An 18,633-nucleotide genomic window follows, 5' to 3' on the forward strand; every position below is an offset into this window, starting at 1 on the left:
GTAAGTGTGTGAGTTTATCAAAACACCTCTGTTTTTTGCTTGGCCTGGCTGGAATGCTTTGAATGTGCTTTTCACACATACTCACTTTCACCTTTACACGCTTGAAAATGACTATAAATAAAATCTGACTTAAATCTTCAAAAGCAAGGAATTTCATAGTTGAGGTTTTTATTTGGACCTTAACATAATTTTTCTCAACAAATGTCCGTGGATTGTATTACGCTGATTTTAAAGACAAAGTGACGTCCTTAACTTCGAATTTCCTTGACTGTTCAGTTTAAGTCAGTTCAGTCCTTTAATAGATTCCTATATTTAATATTCTTTGGTTTGAGAAGTAATCTAGGAAATCAAATGTGAATTACAAACATTTCCATTGATATCTTGTTAGGTCTTAAGCTTTTCAAGTAATATGTCGTGTCAACTTTCAACAAATACTTCATTTTCAGAATGTGCTCTTGATAGCACACTGGGGCCCTAGATGGTTTAGACCCTGTGGTTTTTATTTAGTTAGTAAAATTCCAGTGAAACAGTATTTGTTTGTGTCCTGTACCATGTGAAATAAGACTCTTCCATTTTCATGTGGTGGACTCAGCGGGTAATTCAGGCCTCAAGCTGTCAATGGATCTGTTGTATTGCACAAAATCCCAAAAACCTCTGTAGGATTTCCTATGCTGGAGAAACCAAGTATTGAGTAATAGCATGAAATGTAAATATTTGTGTCTATACATATACATGTGGAAATGGGTAGTTCAGTGCATGTAGTGTGGTCTTCAAATGCTACCATCTTGGCTGTTTCAAAGACTTTTGTTTCAGAATATATCAAGAGCAGTTCAACTTACGAATATGTAAAGTTTGTCCAGAAGTCTTTGTAAGAAGACAGGTGTTCCCAACAAGCAAACTGGCTACGGAGTGGAATACATTATATACAGCTTCAGAGTCCGTGCTAATGACTTAAGTCCAGCCTTATCTGAAGTATTCTACTCTAGTAACTTGGAAAACAGGCCATCTGGTATTATCATGAACAGATTAACTGTAACGTTCTACCATGTGCTGTAAGCATTTTTGGTGAAGGGTGAATATTGTGCTAGTGTTCTGTATTGTGGTATTAAAATTTAAGTAGGAGACTTTAGTCACCTCTGAAGAAAATGCATTCTAGTAGAGCTTTGCTGTTACAGAGAAAGTCTGTAACCCAGTAAACTCTTGGAAAATTGCTTTTATTCTGGGAGCATCCTATATTTAAATCCATATATGTGTGATTTCTGACAAATAATATAGTAAATATATGACAGTATAGTCACTGTAACATGAACACAAGTCCATCCTTCAGGTCACTGGCTTCCAGGTGCTTGTAAATGTAGTTAGGATGCCCAATATGCATCATTATTGTTGCTTCAGTGTGTGAGACAGTTTATAGATGCTATGTCCCCTTTTTATGTGTTGGTACGTCATTATTTTGTGCTTCCACTTCTAAATGTATGGATTTTAGTGAGGACAGGTGGTGATGGATATGTATAGTCTGATAAATTAGCACACACTGAGCGACTGAACTAGACCAACAGTTTTAAAAGTCACAAAGTCAATTTTTGCACTCAAATGGGCATTAGGAGACACTTTTTTGGTAAGAAGGGGGCTTCTGGAGGAATATGAGGACTGTCGTCTTCTACCATTTCCCAGAGCACTGATGTGAGAGAAAGCGTTGGAATGTTGGAGGTCTTGTACAATGACATACATTGTTTAGCAGAGCAGCATGGATTTAATTAACAGTTGACCCTATTTTATGTCCTTTGCATTGGGAGGGTCAGCATAACCTTGTTACGAATAATTATGGTGTATTTTAAAAAGCAGTGTCTATCTGAAGTGTTCTATTTGTGAAGAGCCATTGGGGCTCTGAAACACAGCTCGGTTAGTGACATTTTCCTGCATAGATTTGTTTAGGTAATGTATAGGCTACAGATGTACTGTTCTTTTTGTATTTAATAGAATATGCTTCAGATAGCTCCCTAAAGTACTTGCTCTTTTTAAATCTTTTCTACAGTCTAATATTTACTTTTAAATAAGAGCTCTCTGCTTACAGATGGCTTTAAAACAGCCAAATGGTTTTCAGGTGGCACTTGGAGACTCAACTAGAAAACATTTCAATTTTTTTGCATTTAGTCTATTTTGATTCCAAAGTACAGTATTTCAGCTATTTATTGGATCCCTAAAAGTTTACCTACAAGAAATCTGAGAGGCAGCTGCTGCTAACTAAAATGCTACCACTTTTCTTCTCAAAGAAACTGATGGAATTAAAAAATATATTTTTAAATTTTTTTTCTGTTTAAAGAGACATTGTCCTTCTGATAATTCATGAACAAGAGACTGGAGACTATCTGGAATACAGGGATGTTTTCTATAGACTTGTCTCTTCCTGAAATCTAAGACTTGAGCACTAATCTAATATTAGGACAATATTCCTAGAATATGTTTGTTCTCTCTTAACATTTACATTGATGTTTGGAGATACTGCATCTTAAACACAATTCTTGCACCTAATATCAATACATTCTTGTAAGCTGGCTTCTTAAAGATAAAATTATCCTGTTTCTGAAATTTAGGTTCAACTGCAGGTTTGTCTGCAACACCTCCCGCCTCTTTGCCTGGGTCACTCACCAATGTGAAAGCGTTACAGAAATCACCAGGACCCCAACGGGAAAGGAAATCTTCCTCATCCTCAGAAGACAGAAATAGAATGGTAAGGGAAAGATGAGCTATTTTCATTCATAGTATGGTATATTCATAGCACAGAAATACTACACATCCATATTCCTCTCACTTTTCTTTCATCAAAGCCTTCTGAAGTATTTTGAAGATGAGTATGGTAACAATCAAGGACTTTAAGCCAATAAATAATGGAATATGGAAATTGCGGAACTGATATATGAATCATTTAAATAATTGACTATTCTCACTTTTACTCCATTGCACCCAAATATCTTGGTGTGCTTCGTATTATAATGCAAATTTCCCTTCAAATAACAGCTTAACATTTCCCACCATGATTCATGAACTTTGAAAGTTCTCTAGTGATTCTCAAATGTAACGATACATTAAAGTGTCTGCATTTTTTAAATTCACAATCGTTTCTTAATATTTACTGGTTTTAACACTGCCAGAAACATGTGGCACATATTTCATGTGAGGAGGAAATAATGTAGTATACCTGTGTGCTGAGCTTTTGTGTATGGCTGACTTGAAAAGTCAAATGAAGTATCTGAGAAATAAAGCTCTTTCAGGACTTAATGATATGAAATGCTGATACCAAATCTTTAACAAACAAGCTGTTTTCACAGACATTAATGTGCTTGCTTTCTTACTTTTTATCGTTTCTGCGTATATATAAAGAAAACCCTTGGCCGACGGGATTCAAGTGATGATTGGGAGATACCGGATGGACAGATCACAGTTGGGCAAAGGATAGGATCTGGATCATTTGGAACAGTCTACAAAGGAAAGTGGCATGGTATGTGGCCACCATGGCAAACAGTTATTCTTAAGCACGCAACATTGCCTGTTGGGGGCCACCTGGCTGGAAAGCAGCTTCGCAGAAAAACTGCTGGGGATTCTGGTGGACACCCAGTTGAGCATGAGCCAGCAGCGTGCCCGTGCTGCAAAGGCTGCTGATCTCCTGGGCTGCGTTAGGCAAAGCGCTGCCAGTGGGTGGAGGGACCTCAGCACTGGTGAGGCCACATCTGGAGTTCTAGGTCCAGTCCTGGGCTCCTCAGTACAAGAGAGACACGGGCATACCGGGGGGAGTCTGTTACAGAATCACAGACTGGTTGGGGTTGGAAGGGACCTCTGGAGATCATCCAGTCCAACCCATCTGCTAAAGCAGGTTCGCCCAGAGCAGATCGCACAGGAATGCGTCCAGGCGGGTTTGAAGAGTTGTAAAGATGATTTTTAAAATTAATAAGTAATATGCTGAATAATAACGTTAGAACTTCAAACTGTTTAGAAGCTCAACTCTTGCATGTTCTTCTGAATTAAGTAATTGTTAGGGTAAAGAGGAAACATAGCTGCTAGAAAGGCTGAAGTGTCCTTGATGAATGAGGATTTCAAATGTGTATTTGGAAAGCTTTGACTTCGCTAGGATTTCTCAGAATAAAATAAGAGTAGTGTTCATACGTTTTACAGAATATTTACCTTTTTTAATATTGTAGTGGTTTATTTCACAAATGCTAGCAAATAGGGTATCTCAATATTTCTGATGCTCTGTGTAGCATTTTCTCAATAGATGAATATGTATCAATGGGACTTACTGAAAATTGCTATTTTAAAGGTGATGTGGCAGTGAAAATGTTGAATGTTACGGCACCCACACCTCAACAGTTACAGGCTTTCAAAAATGAAGTAGGAGTGCTCAGGTAAGAATATTTTTAATGGCATAAAATAATGTGTCTAGATTTTTATGCTTCATTAATCACTGAATTTTAGATCTCCATGAGAACACATTGGTTTTATTCCTCCATAATGATACTTAGGACAGAAAATATAACTTGCCATTCTAAAATATTTCTTTGTATCCACCGCTAGATCTTCCTTCTCCTGTATGTGTTTGTCTGTCCACCTATATTGTGAATATACGTATGTCCAAACACTTACAACAGGGCTGGATTTTGCTATTTTACTATCCCCAAGGCACAGTCAAGCCCAAGTGTGAACTTTAGGCCTGCCTTTCCTCTCATCCACATTTTGAGATTGAAGGAGGGCATGACTAATTGTTAGTTTAGAGCTACAGCACCGCCCATATTATCTGTTGTTTAATAGTTTCTGTTTGGTAGCATTGACTTCACTTTGAGTTTGGTTTTTTTTAACGTATTTCTCATAAAGTCACTTCTTGATTTCCTTTTCTCATATCTACTGCTCGTGCTTTCCCAGAGGAAATATTTGTCTTGGGTTCAGTTCTTAAAAGAGAATCCATCCACATGATACAATAGAATATTTATTGGGGAAGACCATTAGCATCCAGGTGCACTCTTGAGCGTAATTCTGTGTTAAGAAACAAAATAGAAAGAAAATTTTTGCCTCTGGGAAACAGATGTGTCGAGCTGGGTACCTGTACTGGAAGACCATCCCCAATAAGCTACACAGTGAAAATAGGGTGGTCAGACTTTTTCCCCAGAAAATCTTAGTTCCGAAAACTCCAAGCCCATAGTTGTGGAAGTGGAGGCTTTCTGGGGTATGCTACTTTGGACTTCTCTGCATTTTTTTGACATGCCTGCTCAGGAGAATTTAATGAAATTAAAAAAACTCGTATTTCATACCTAGTCCAGATTTTTGCTGGCAGTCCCATAGCTGGAGTCCAGCTTTTCTCCGTTGTTGGTCGTTTCAGCACTTTCAGTAAATAGTCAGCTGTCCTGTCCTTTGACTCAGATAAGTAAGATTTACCTGTAGTTGTGCCTTTTCCATTATGCTTCATCATTACGCTCCTAGCTTTGAGGTAGGATTTGCAAAAAACTGCTTGTTTTTTGCTCACTCAGCAGTTACTCTCAGCATCACTTGACAAATCCTTGTACCTCAAAAAAGGCACATTCACATAGTATAGAACTGTCCTAGTCTGCATTGCCGAGGGAACAAAGGAGGTCACACTCTAGGCTCCCACGTTAGTTTTTTAACATAACAAAATATTAAGAACTCTCTCATCTTCAGCAGCAGCATGTATTTAAGAAGCTACCACAGGTTTTAAACTTGGTGTGTCGGGTTTCATCAACAGTGACCTGACTGCCATCGGTACCGAGCTGTGCTGGAAGAAGATTGACTTTATTTTTCCTCAGCCCCTGAGACAGCTATTATAGGAAATGCTCCAGAATTCTTAGGTGCCTCACCTTTGTAATCTCTGATTGGTATGTTTGGAGGTATCTAGTTCTTCGTGTCCATTTGATGATGATAAGAACATGATTGACTTTTCCTAGAGGGTGAAGGGAATCTTTCAGATTTCACAGTCTATTAGTAGATTCTTACAGGCCTTGAATCTACAGGAATATCTACTGAGAGAATCCTCTCTGCATCGTTTGAAGTTGTTCTGTCTAGAGTTGCTCTGTCTTTGGAATAGGTTTGATTTAATCTGGCCAGATCTCTGTGGTGAGCTGCAGTCTCTCCCAGTGCTGTTTGGAAATGAGTTCATATCATAACCTTACTTATGTACAGTTTTCATACCTGTTTCCATCCTTTCCTGTATGTTGACTCCATAGAAAGTACAAAATTCTTGTCAAGTAAAGCACTAAGAAAAATGGAAGCCTTGTCGAAGAAGCGTGTTGGTAGTTTCTGAATGAAAGGGTTGCCCTTCCTGGAAGCCTTTGAGACTGGAATTTCGTTTTGCATGTCCTCCTTATGGGCAGCAACATCTTATAGCCGGACTGGGATTACACAAAAGCCGACCTGCCTGCAAACCCTCGCTGTCACATAGGGGCCTGTGGTATCAGCATCTTCTGAGCAGTCCTGTGCAGGGTGATTTGCAAAAGCAAGAGGAAACAGTGCTTACCCCAGAATAGCTATTCCGTGCCATTATGATAAGAAAGGCTAACTGCTGGAAAAATTCATTAAACTTAATCTAGGAACAGGTTATCATGTTATCTGAGTAAAAGTTAAGATTGACCCAACAAACTCTGTTTGGAAAGATATGTTTAGACTGTGATAGATTTGCCTGGGTTTTTCCTGATTTCCTGATCCACGTGATTTCCTTCTGATTTTTTTTTTTTCAACAGGAAAACACGACATGTGAATATCCTGCTTTTTATGGGTTATTCAACAAAACCCCAGTTGGCTATTGTTACACAATGGTGTGAGGGGTCCAGCTTATATCACCATCTACACATCATTGAGACCAAATTTGAAATGATAAAACTAATTGATATTGCACGACAGACTGCACAAGGCATGGAGTAAGTATCGTATTACTTGTTTGCAAATGAGCGTTGGGGCAATATTTACTTATCCCCTTCACACTCTGACTTGACATTGGCAAATAAGGCCACCTGTCTGCTCACTTTGCCAAGCCCAGGGTCCTGCCTTGACTATCAAAGCATTTGGTGAAGTGTTTATGATTTTGATTAGTAGAAGAGACTTTGTGTTCTCTTTTTGCAACATAGGGAGATAAAAATCATCAAGGAAATATAGCCTTAGAGAGTAGAATAAAGAGAACTATGGTGTGGTTAACCTTTCAGTCTTGTGAGCAAAGATTTCTGTTCCAGGCTTTACGATTTTCACAGTGCAGATAGTCTTATGGTAGGAGGTAAAACATAGTTTAAGAAGAAACACCCTGTGAACGAAAGGACAGAATCCTGCAAGATAACGCAGAAGGCTGTGTTAGCAGAAAGAGTTGATTTTTTTTTTCTCCTTTTCTTATAAGTATTGTAGCTCTCTAAATAATAGATTCCAACATTTGAAGAAAACATACCTACTTTGTTCTAAGGACTGTAAGTAATCCGTACTCCCGTAGAGGGCAATTGAGTGAGCTAGAATTTACAAAACTAGCCCAATATTGTGTGTCAAAATCAGAACACCGATTTGTACAATCAGATATATCACCCTCCAGCTGGGAAGCCACTATGATGATTGCAGTTAATTGTGCCATTTTTCTACTAAGTCTGCTATTACATTTTCAGTCAAGAGGTGGGGAGGGCTTTGCAGCAGTCAGCCTCTGTTAGCCTGCTCATCTCCCCAGGCTCCCTCTGTAGGTAGTGGAGTTGCAGAAGCTGTTTTATGAGTATGATTCAAAACAGAGACATAAATTGGGGCTTTTCCAACAGGTTCGTGCCAGCCTCATTGACTAAACAAGAGCCATGGGAGACTAGTTGCCTAATTTAAGCTATATCTATGCTGTGGAGCAAGTATTCTCTGTGTCCCCTGCAAGCTATTTATTCAGTCTACAATCAGGGGATGGTTTTTGCAGTCCCATACTAAAAAGCAGTCAGCAGGCTTGAGTACACAGTGGGACTAGGGAGCGCATTTAGCCCCTGCAATTTAGAAACGCCTTACCTAAAACGCCTCGCCCGCAAAGTGTCTTGGCAGTTATCATTAAGGCTGGGAGGCAGAACCTTCACCACTGAATGGCATGTCAAAAACTACTGAAGTTCTTTTATTTTTGTTCTGAATATTGAGTTAGAAGTGAAAAGCAGAAGTTGGTGCATAATTATTATTTCATTCTTCAGTAGCATCAGGTTTGAGCTAGAAATCTAAGGTTTATTTTATGTTTGTTTGTTTTTTTCCTGTGGCTGTTGCAGGAACTGTCATAGGTAACTGAAGTTTTACCACCTTGATAAATATGTGCAGTTTGAATACCTACAGAATTTGTGTTTCAGTAATACAGTGAATTTTGAGTTGTTGATTAATGCAATCTCGTTTAACCCACCTTATCTATGATGTTCCTTTTCAGTTACTTGCATGCCAAGTCAATCATCCACAGAGACCTCAAGAGTAATAGTATCCTTTCCCAGAGATGTGATTGTGGAACGTGACAGCATTCCTGGGTTTTGTTTTGTTTTTTCTTCTGCCAGAAATGAGCTTACTCATGTGGAAAGCTGTTCATGTGTGAATATTTGCCGAGTTGAAATTTCGTTGAGAAGGAGTAATATGACTAGTAGCAAAGTAAGGAATACTTAGTATGTCTATTAATGTGATTGCAATAACATAGCAAGTTCTGTTGTGGTATCATAAAGATTTCTTTATCATTTGGTTTCTACATGCAATGAAAGATTATGGCAGTTCACTCATGGAGTATTTTCAGCTTCTTGTACTTGGCATTTCAAGAATGTTCTTGTCATTTCAAGAAAGCCACCTGGGCCTGAATCTGTTCAGCCCTGGCCCAGTCATTCCTTCTGTAACCCTTAAATACTGTAATTCACCATGCTGGCTGCTTAGAAACCTACTTTATATTAAAAACTCCCTCAGTGGTGGGGAATGGTTAAAACTGTTATGTCTAAAATTGCAAATTTGTAGCTGTTTACTGTTCTTGTAGGACAGAACCAGTACTGCTTGTTTGTTTTCCCTTAACATTTTCCCCTTAGATATTTTTCTTCATGAAGACCTCACGGTAAAAATAGGTGACTTTGGTCTAGCTACAGTGAAATCCCGATGGAGTGGATCCCATCAGTTTGAACAGCTGTCTGGATCTATTCTATGGATGGTAAGCAAGGGGAAAGTGGTGTGTCTGGTCCAACAGATTTAACTGCCTTTGGCTAAAGTTTCTAAGACTGTCCCTCCAGCACACTGACATACACAAGCTGTCTTAAGATGGAAAAGACAAGACGTATTATGAAGTACCGAGTGAATGCGTTTCAGTTCTTCTTTAAGCACATGTTTTCCAGCAGTCAGAAAAAAAAACCCAAACCTTTTAGTTTATTTATCTCTTATTCTGAGGTTTAAACTGAAAACAAAATGGTGGCTAAGGAAAAAAGGTATATGATTAATCCAGGGTTGAGGAGAGGGTGAGAAAGGCATGGAAAACATCCTGCAAAGGAAGAGAGGAACTAGCTCAGCCAAAAGCAAGATGCTCTTAAGTTTTAAGGATTCAAGCATGGTTACTCTCAAGAGGTCATATAACTTAATAACTCTTAATAAGAGTTATAATTATGACTTCCTGAGCAACTCTGCTTTCTCGTTTTCTCCCTGAAAAAATTGAAGGCTCTGTTAGTTGGCATTATTTTCAGTGTTCTTATAATTCCAGTCTCAAAGTAGCTTCCCAGTCTGGACAAGGTCACTTCTTTTTGTCATAGAGGAATAAAGGGATCACCAAGTTACAAAGAACGAGTGGATTTTGAGATTCATGTCAACATCCACTCTATATTAGGACCCAGTAAGGTCTGAAGACAAGAGTGGGCTTTACACCTGTTACACTCTGGACAAGTCCATGTGTTTTTTGTTCCCAATATGTGAGGTGAGGTGCAGCCTAATGCAGTGAAATAAAAACTTAACTCTTTCCTTTTATGGTGCAGGCACCAGAAGTTATCAGGATGCAAGATAAAAACCCATATAGCTTTCAGTCGGATGTCTACGCGTTTGGGATTGTTCTTTATGAATTGATGACTGGACAGTTACCTTACTCAAACATCAACAACAGGGACCAGGTAAAGAGAGCGTGGGCTTGGGAAGGGATTGACTTCAGTCTTCCGTGCCCTGAAACAGAGTGATTCAGCTTTGTGAAGTGCATGTTCTGGTTTATCGTGTGTTTGATTTGTGTTTCTGATTCTGATTTTATGAGATTACATTTCTGCATTTTCTAGATCTGCCTCAGCCACGTAATGCCAATTTACTTACTTCTCTTGAGGGTTTTCTTTTTTGTTCTTTTTTACTTCAAGTATAGATTTTCAGCTTCTGAGCTGGTTGCCAGGATACTTATTAGGGAGAGAGCAGGTTATTTAATAGTAATCTGGTTTAGAATAGTTCCGCAAAGGCAAAATGATCCTCCATATGTTCAGTTATTCCTCTTCTCTCTCCGCCTTTCCCCTTGCATTGAATAATAGTTCAGCAACAGGACTGACAAAATGGAACAGCAATCATCTCACTGAATGTTTTATATTCATTGCAATCTTGAGAAATGCACGCACCATCTAATTGAATTTCAGGATATCAGCATTTCTCAAATCCTGCTTGATAGAGTATATGACTTTCCAGAATGTGTGAATCCTGTAAAGAAAATTACTTAATTGTGAACAAATATTCCGTAAGTCTAATGATGCCACACACCTGCAATGTATCTTCACAGGACAGGCACATTTGAGAAGGCATGTCTGATTCATTATTTCTCTGTCTAATCTGAAAATAGTATCTATGCATCAAGATCTTTGGTGTAAACTATTCCATATCTGGGCAGTGTTATATTTATGTTGTATCTGTGTCCACATCCCTTGTTTTTTCACCGTCAGTACTTGAGAATTGCAACCATAGCAACGTTCATCTGCGAATGCCATTTTATAAGACTGCTTCCATATTTGTGAGAACACTTCATCCCAATTCATCAGATTTGGAATTATTCTTTTTTCTTTTTCTTTTTTCTTTTTTTTTTTTATTTTTTTTTTTTTTTACTTTGGAAAGAGGGGAAATGTCCAGATTCCTGGCTGGATGCATATAGCCTTCTAAAAGCATTATTTGGGCATTGTTTTGATTTTTACCTTTTGAGATTTGAAAGATGAACCCAATGATATGGGTGCTCACAGTTGAATGCTGAAACAAATATTAAATTGCAAGCGAAGCCAACATATAAAATGTGATCTAATTTCTTGAGTTTTGTCACTCTCTGTCTATTGTCTGAAAAGACGTAAATATTGCTCACTCTGTGTTGTTGCATCTACATTAGTTACTATGGCACAAGTGAGATTCTTAGTGAGCAAAGCATTGTTCTTGTTACACCTCAGAGTGTTTATCTCACCTTAACAGATTTTTCTAGACAGACTAGGAGTGTCCTTGTAGTGATGTTCTCTTTTCTCTAGCTAAAATAAAAGTTTAATCCCTATATTATTTGCAAAGTATTGGAAACATAAATAATAATGAATTCTGAGTAATTTTAACTGAAGTATCACAGAATCATCGAGTCATAGAATGGTTTGTGTTGGAAGGGGACCTTAGAGATCATCTAGTTCCAACATTGCTGCCATGGGCAGTGGCACCTTCCAGTAGACCAGGTTGCTCAAAGCCCTGTCCCCTGACCTTGAACGCTTCCAGGGATGGGGCATCCACAACTTCTTTGGGCAACCTGTTCCAGTGGCTCACCACCTTCGTGGTGAAGATTTTATTCCTCGTATCTAATCTAAATGTACCCTCCTTCAGTTTAAAGCCATTACCCCTTGTCCTTGTAGTGTAATTATTTAGAAAAGAGTAATTTCTAGATGATGGCAACTCTCATTGCCGCAGAGGTAAGGAACTGGGTAGACAAGTCTTCACTGTGAGATGCTGCTCTGGCACATGGGGATTTCTAAAGAAACCATATGGGAGTTTTATACTCCTTCTTGATGCCAACACAGATGTGACTGAATCAGAAAGTTGAAAAAGGACCAGGCTTGTGTTAGTATAAATAATATGTAGAGCTTGCTTGAGATATGGGGGTTTTCTGTGGGTTTTTTTTTTTGCTAGTGTCAAGATAGGAAACAGTTACGCTTCATTAAATATAAGGTATGATACACCTGCTGGGTCTGCCTGAGTATTCAGAAAAGGTGGTGATTATCTGCTGCAGCATGAATAGATCTTTGATTAGCTAGTTTGAAAAGGGCTTTTTAGTGTCAGCGCAACTGCAGTACTCAAACCACATTGCATTTGACCTTGGCTTGACATGATGATGTTTGATTTTTTTTTTATTATAAATATCCAAGAGAGCATTAACTTTATTTATGCTTTGCTTTCCTGGTTTCTATTACTTTACTTTGTTTTATGGTTAAGTTTTATCCTTAGGTGAAATATAAGCCTTCCACGTTAAAGGAATTACCCTAAAAATACAAAGCCTGTCTGTCTCCTCTTCTGCAGGGGAGAGGCAGTTTCTCTTTTTCTTTTGTGTTTTTTTTTGGGAGTGGGGAAGGTGATCAGGTGTCGAGAATAAGCTTTTGTGGTGGAAAAAGTATATGAAGGAAGTTACTCTCAAAAGGTAAGGTTTTTAATATCTGAAGTCAGTGTGTTTCTTAAAATACTCTTCAGTGTGAACTTGCTGTTGACTTATAATATAAAACAGAGTCTTTATTTTTACAGAATATTTATTTTTAGGCATTCTCTTCCTGCCACAGAGTTGCTTATTCTTGTTTTTGTAACAGCTTTTGACACCGAAGAACTGTTCCTTAGATGGTTATTGCTATAAATGGTAACCATTTACTGGCATTCAAATTTCACAGAAATGTCTCTTAGGAGGAGGAAAAATCTAATTTTTTTCACTGTACGGAATAGGTTAGCCAGCATTACTCTAAGAAACTTGGCAATTTCAATACCAGACAGTGTTTCCTGGGAGCAGAAAACTTGTCGCTCGGACTAAAATGGTCTAGCAAAATGTTCATCGTCAGTTTCTGTTTAGTTTATGGATTCATCTTCTTCCCCTCTCATCTTGTTTTCTCCTTAAATAAAGATAATTTTTATGGTGGGACGAGGATACTTATCTCCAGACCTCAGCAAAGTACGGAGCAACTGTCCAAAAGCAATGAAGAGACTAATGGCAGAATGCTTAAAAAAGAAAAGAGATGAGAGACCCCTTTTTCCACAGGTGAGGAATGTTCCTTTTTAGTTCTCAGCAGGCTTTAAAATTCAAATATTAAAAATAAAGATCAATTACTAACTCACTGGCCAGCTGAAATTTTTTTGATGAGTGCTATAGCGTGACTTCATGAGAGTACTGGTTCAATACCTGGTTAGTTCTGTTTAATTAGAAATGCTTATTTTCAATTCAGAAAGTAGGCATTAAAATGACTTGTGCAGTTGGAAAAGCATATATGTGTTGGAGAAAGTTTCAACTGGGAGGCTGTGAAATTAATAATCGCAGTTAGACACACAAATTAGAACTTGCTGTGTATGTTCTCAGAAATCTTTATACACCCCTCCTTGCTCTCCCGCAAGATTTACAAAGGGAAACTGGGAGTTTTGTCACAAAACTTGGTTTATCGTGCCGGCTGGGGAAGGTTTGGATTCTAAAAGCTTGGAGGGACCTTATTTTTTCTTTTTTTTTTTTTGAAGTAACCAAAGCGTTTTCAAAAAATAAGGAGCTCCCCCTGCTGGCTTTGTGGTAAAAAGTATTAATCAAACTGCTGCCAAAGCTGTTTATTTGCAGCCATGGTAGGTATTGGTACTAGTGCATAAACAAGGAGGCAAATAAAAGGCAACCATATTCGTTATGCTTACAGAGGGAAATCAGTGTAGCCTTTTGAAGGGGAAAATGAGGCAGTTTCTTCCCAAATGTCCTCTTCAGCTTTTTGAGGACACAAACATCAGAGTGCAATGCAGTAATCTATTTTTTTAAAGTTTCTGTTTAAATTGGTTACAAATAGTTTTCTGTAGCTAATGGGCGTTCTGCCTTTTGGTTTTAAGAGAGCGTTACAAATTCGGAACAACAGATTTGATCGTTTATTTTTCTACTTGTTTTAGATTCTTGCCTCCATTGAGCTTCTGGCCCGGTCGTTGCCAAAAATTCACCGCAGTGCATCTGAGCCCTCATTAAACCGGGCTGGCTTCCAGACAGAGGATTTTAGTCTATATGCTTGTGCTTCTCCAAAAACACCCATCCAAGCAGGGGGATACGGTGGGTTTCCAGTACACTGAAAAGAAATGTGAAATCATGTGCCTGTGTGTCCGTGTGCTGGTGTGTTCCTGTGCGTGCAACACACGTGTACGTTCTCAGTTCCTACCAGCCGTGTTTTTAAGGTTTACTGAGGGAAGGAGGACTCGCTTCCCAACACTGAGCATTGAATGTCCCGAGCACAAAGTCTGTGTCGGTAAGGAATGCCCTAGGAACAGCTGGCACAAGAAGAATTGTAAAGTCACGTAAGAGAAATGGGAAAAGTCACTTCAAAACAAGCAAAAAATCCTCTGAAGGTGTCAATTGGGTGTTGTTTTTGCTTGCCTGTGTCATTTTTGCCTAGTTTATTGATTGGAATTAGTTACTCAGGACTGTATTTGATTTTAATCTGCTCAAGCTGTGGTGGTTTTATTTTTTTACTTCAGTTGAGGTGATGATATTTGAGCAATAGGCTTTAGATTCCTCGGTTAGTAATGCTACTCGTATGTGGGAAACAATTGGAAAAATAAACTTAGCTTCAAGACTGAGCACAGTCAAAACTTCTCGTGGTCAGCAGAAGTGAGCAGATACAACAGAGAATCCAAAGAAAGAGCTTAGTGACATGTGATTCTAATTTTGAAAGCTGAAGTTTAAAATAGTGCTGTTTAGAGAACACCTCTTCCTGCAGAGGAGTGGTAGCTTGGGGAGGTTTTTAATTTACTTTTTATTTTTGACCTGCTATAGTTTAGACCATCTCAAAATGTTCTATTACAGTGCAACATAGAAGAAATTATGAATCTCTGATTTTGCTGAACTGCAAAAATATTACTGGTAATGGGCCGTGTATCCTTCAATTAGCACAGATTTAAAATTAAAAAAAAAATATTTTAAATCTTGAGCATAACCAAATACTTTAAGAGAAAAAGGCTGCTAACACCCATAATAGGAAAAGAGGATTTGAAAAAGTGGTTGTTTTCATGGAAATCAGTATTACACCATGAATTCTGTTAAGATGAAATGCTTTATTTACTTTAATATTGTTAAGAATACCACTGAGCGTGCTTCTGCTCAGTTAGGAATTGGTGGGTTGTTGTTTTTTTACTTCCATATGAAAGCTGCTAGTTTGACTAGGAGTGAATCCGTTAGACTAGATATCTACCTGAGAAAGCTGGACACCTTGCCAAGATCCTGTCAGCTCACTTGAAAGATTCTTCTTTTCTCTGGAACATTCCTCTGGAAATGGTGAACCAGAGTAGTGGTTCAGGTTATATCAGTCTTCGATGTCAGATATGAAAACAATAATGTTATTGACTGCGTTCTTGTGTATTCTGAAATTAGTTGTGTGGTTTTGTTTGTTTTAAACCGCTAAGCTGTTAATTTTCACAGATTCCTCTGCATCGGAAACAGGCTGTTGCTGCTCTTGTTAGGACTTCAAGGGTCAGGAGTGTTCTTAATGGCTTCTGAGTTACGTACTTGTAGAGAAGTTTTGCATGTTACTGGCAATAGTTTTTTGAAATAGATCAGGAATTCAAAAAAAGTTTTCTGCTGTCTGGCAACTAAGCATTTTAAAACAGGAGGCAGAGCTAGAGAGCTTGAAGAGATGTAGGCAATTTCTGTGTTTTCTGGCTGGATTCTAATGGTCTTTTTGGCTTCTGCTGTTGGAGCAGTTTGGGAACTAACTTTTCTCATTTTGTTAGTCAAGAAAATTCAGCTGTTGAAATCTATCTCTATGGAAATAGTTATGGAGGACAAAAGTTGTTATTGTTTTAGAAAATCTGTTTCCCATCTTTCTGGTAGCTTCCCCTCATTTTGGCAGGCTCATCTTTAAATGAAAACAGGACTTAAGTGGGTTTTTTCCCCTCTTTTTAATTATTATTTTTTTTTACTTTAGACAGTGATGAAGAATGTTTCTTAAGGTTTGGGGTATGGTATTTAGCACAGGCTACAATGCCCATCCCAGGAATAGCAAGAGGATGCTGCTGGGTCTCCTGCAGAATCTAGAAATGCACCATCCCAGGCAGAAAAGGCTCAGCCCAGCGGGGACTCACAGCGGGTGCAGAGCCATCGTCACCGCCCTGCCCAGGCTTGCTCAGTTCCAATGAGTCAGCGCTATAGGAACTACAATTGTAGAGGGGGGGATGCTGCCATCCTTACACACGTTTGGCCGCGTTTCCTGCGGTGTGGGCGGCGCATTCAAATTCTTCTTCTGTCGTCTGTTCTTACATCTCCAGCACGGTTTGGGACCCATGGCCGTAACGTGATCTTAGCTTCTCACTAAACATTTGATGAAGCCTGAAAGGAGGCTGGTTTTTTGTGGATCATTAACTTTATCTGACATAAAGGCATTTAGAGGTTTAACTTCTGTAGTTTGTAATTGCTGCTTCAGCGAGATTTGGGAACATATGTAGGATGAAGATGCTGAAATACACCTGTGGGTCTGGGTCAGTGTTCTCAAAGGTGCGACCCAGCTGTATTGTTTAGAAACAGATACCTAGCGGTCCTGAAAACAAGTCTGTAGAATCTTGGGCTTTTCTGAAGGGGTACTTGATACTATGTGAGATTCCTTTTTTCTTTACTTCCCTGCATCTCATTATAGAAACAAAATTTGCCTTGGTACCATCTAGAAGGACCAGATCCTCATAAATACTGCTGTGTATTCTTCTTAAGATACTAATTATCCACATGAGTGTGTGTTGCAGATTTTTATTTAGCCAGCGGATGGTATCCATACTAGAAGTGCAAGATCCAACAGAAAACTACCTCTTTGTCAATACCTTTTTCTGTGCCTGTGAATCTAATCCAGCCAAGGTGTTGGAATTTGGTGTTTCCTTTGATAAGTCAGTTACTGTCTACTTCAGTAGACAAGGCTGGCAAAGGCCTGGAAGGGAACCATTCTCCTCCTTACGATTCTTCTGAGAAACATGTTATTTACGCTAGCATAAGGAGTACAGTTAGGATGTTGTCTATACACCTTAGTAATCTCATGAATCCAGATAACTTATACATTTGTGAGAGCAGCGATTGGTAACTACATCTTAAATCCTTCCGGGAATCAGGGGCAGCAGGTTCTCTCAGACATGTCCTTATAATATATTCCTTGGATGCCACATGAAAGAACTTGATCATCTGTTTAGACCAGATTTTTTGAAAGTAAGCATTTGAAATAGTTTCCACTTGCTTTGCATGTGACGAGTGTGAAAAGACTGTAACAACTAACTCTAAAGGGCTCCATAAAAAGTGTAGATTTTCAAATGCTGCCCATCCTTTTGAAAGGAATTTCCTTGTTACCAGTCAAAGCAGCTGTCTGAAGCTCTGCCTGGTAAAAAGCACATCAGATATCTGACTCACAATGAATAAAGAAGTCTGTTGTGTTTTTTTTTTCACATCTCAAATCACTAAGTATGTGGTTTCATAGCTTCGTGGTAAGCTGATCTCCTTGGGAGCAGCCATGGCCCAGCTCCTTACCCTTGTACTGGCAGAGCCTCTCCAATTCCACGAGTCCGTCCCCGTGCAGTTGAGCATGTTCCCCCCACCACCAACAGAGCAACTCTCCAAAAACTGGTTAGAAAGCTCTCCTTGCCCACCAGCCTGAGCCAGCATTTGCGAGGTCACCTCCTTGAGCCATCAGGCCCAGACAGTGCCAGCTGTGGCATGACGGGCAGGTCATCGCTCCGCAGCTCAGGTCGGGATGGGGAGCGGGACTGCAGTAGTCCCAGTTTAGATTGGCATTGGCCATTACAGACCTGTGTCCAAAGACTCGGGCAGAATCAGGATGATCCTGTAGGATCCTGCAGGACAAGGGATATTGGATCACGTTTCTAAAACTGTCTTCATTTTGCCCATTCATTGCTTTCAGGCAAGACCATCACGTCCTGCTAGAAAATGACAAATTACTTCATTTACCTCTGTGCATCTAAGTCTCAGGAAGAGGTTGCTTGCGTTCTCTGTCCTCCTCCTACAGATGGGGTTTCTTTCAGAAGATAAAAGAATTAGCTACAGACATTTTACATGTTCAGAATAGAAAGGGTGACATAAAGCATTTTAGCTGCTTCTCAGAAAGTCCTGTCAAGACCTGTCAGGATGGAGGATTCCTGTACGCGGATAGGTATAGCCATCTGCACTCCTTGTCTGGGGAAAGCTGTTACTGGTAACCGCATTTTATCCATGTTCAATCAACATAATCCCATTATTAGATGAACGTGTTACCTGTTTTGGTCTCCTGTTGATTTGAGATCAGATTAGCACATGAATTTTGAAAGGGGAGATTTAGCTTGTCCAAAAAAGCTCTTTGCTAAGGTTTTATTTAGATGGAAGAAAAATCTGAAAATCACCTTTTTATAGCTACCATTCTATCTGAAATGCATCTTGACTCCTGATCCTGTTTTTTCCATTGCACTTTCCCAATTAATCATTCATCT

The 18,633-nt window shown here is 39.1% G+C and overlaps 1 protein-coding gene across 1 annotated transcript in view; it reads left to right on the forward strand.

Moving 5' to 3' along the window:
* Positions 1 to 18,633, forward strand: part of BRAF (B-Raf proto-oncogene, serine/threonine kinase) — a 79,977-nt gene that overhangs the window by 59,214 nt on the left and 2,130 nt on the right. The window contains exons 10-18 of the mRNA XM_065658433.1: positions 2,595 to 2,731; positions 3,382 to 3,499; positions 4,316 to 4,400; positions 6,741 to 6,917; positions 8,411 to 8,457; positions 9,042 to 9,160; positions 9,969 to 10,100; positions 13,076 to 13,210; positions 14,086 to 14,239. Of these exons, the coding sequence (XP_065514505.1) occupies positions 2,595 to 2,731; positions 3,382 to 3,499; positions 4,316 to 4,400; positions 6,741 to 6,917; positions 8,411 to 8,457; positions 9,042 to 9,160; positions 9,969 to 10,100; positions 13,076 to 13,210; positions 14,086 to 14,239 (1,104 nt within the window). The remainder of the gene's footprint in view (positions 1 to 2,594; positions 2,732 to 3,381; positions 3,500 to 4,315; positions 4,401 to 6,740; positions 6,918 to 8,410; positions 8,458 to 9,041; positions 9,161 to 9,968; positions 10,101 to 13,075; positions 13,211 to 14,085; positions 14,240 to 18,633) is intronic.

This window comes from Caloenas nicobarica, chromosome 1, assembly GCF_036013445.1.
Source record: "Caloenas nicobarica isolate bCalNic1 chromosome 1, bCalNic1.hap1, whole genome shotgun sequence".
NCBI classification, from domain to species: domain Eukaryota; kingdom Metazoa; phylum Chordata; class Aves; order Columbiformes; family Columbidae; genus Caloenas; species Caloenas nicobarica.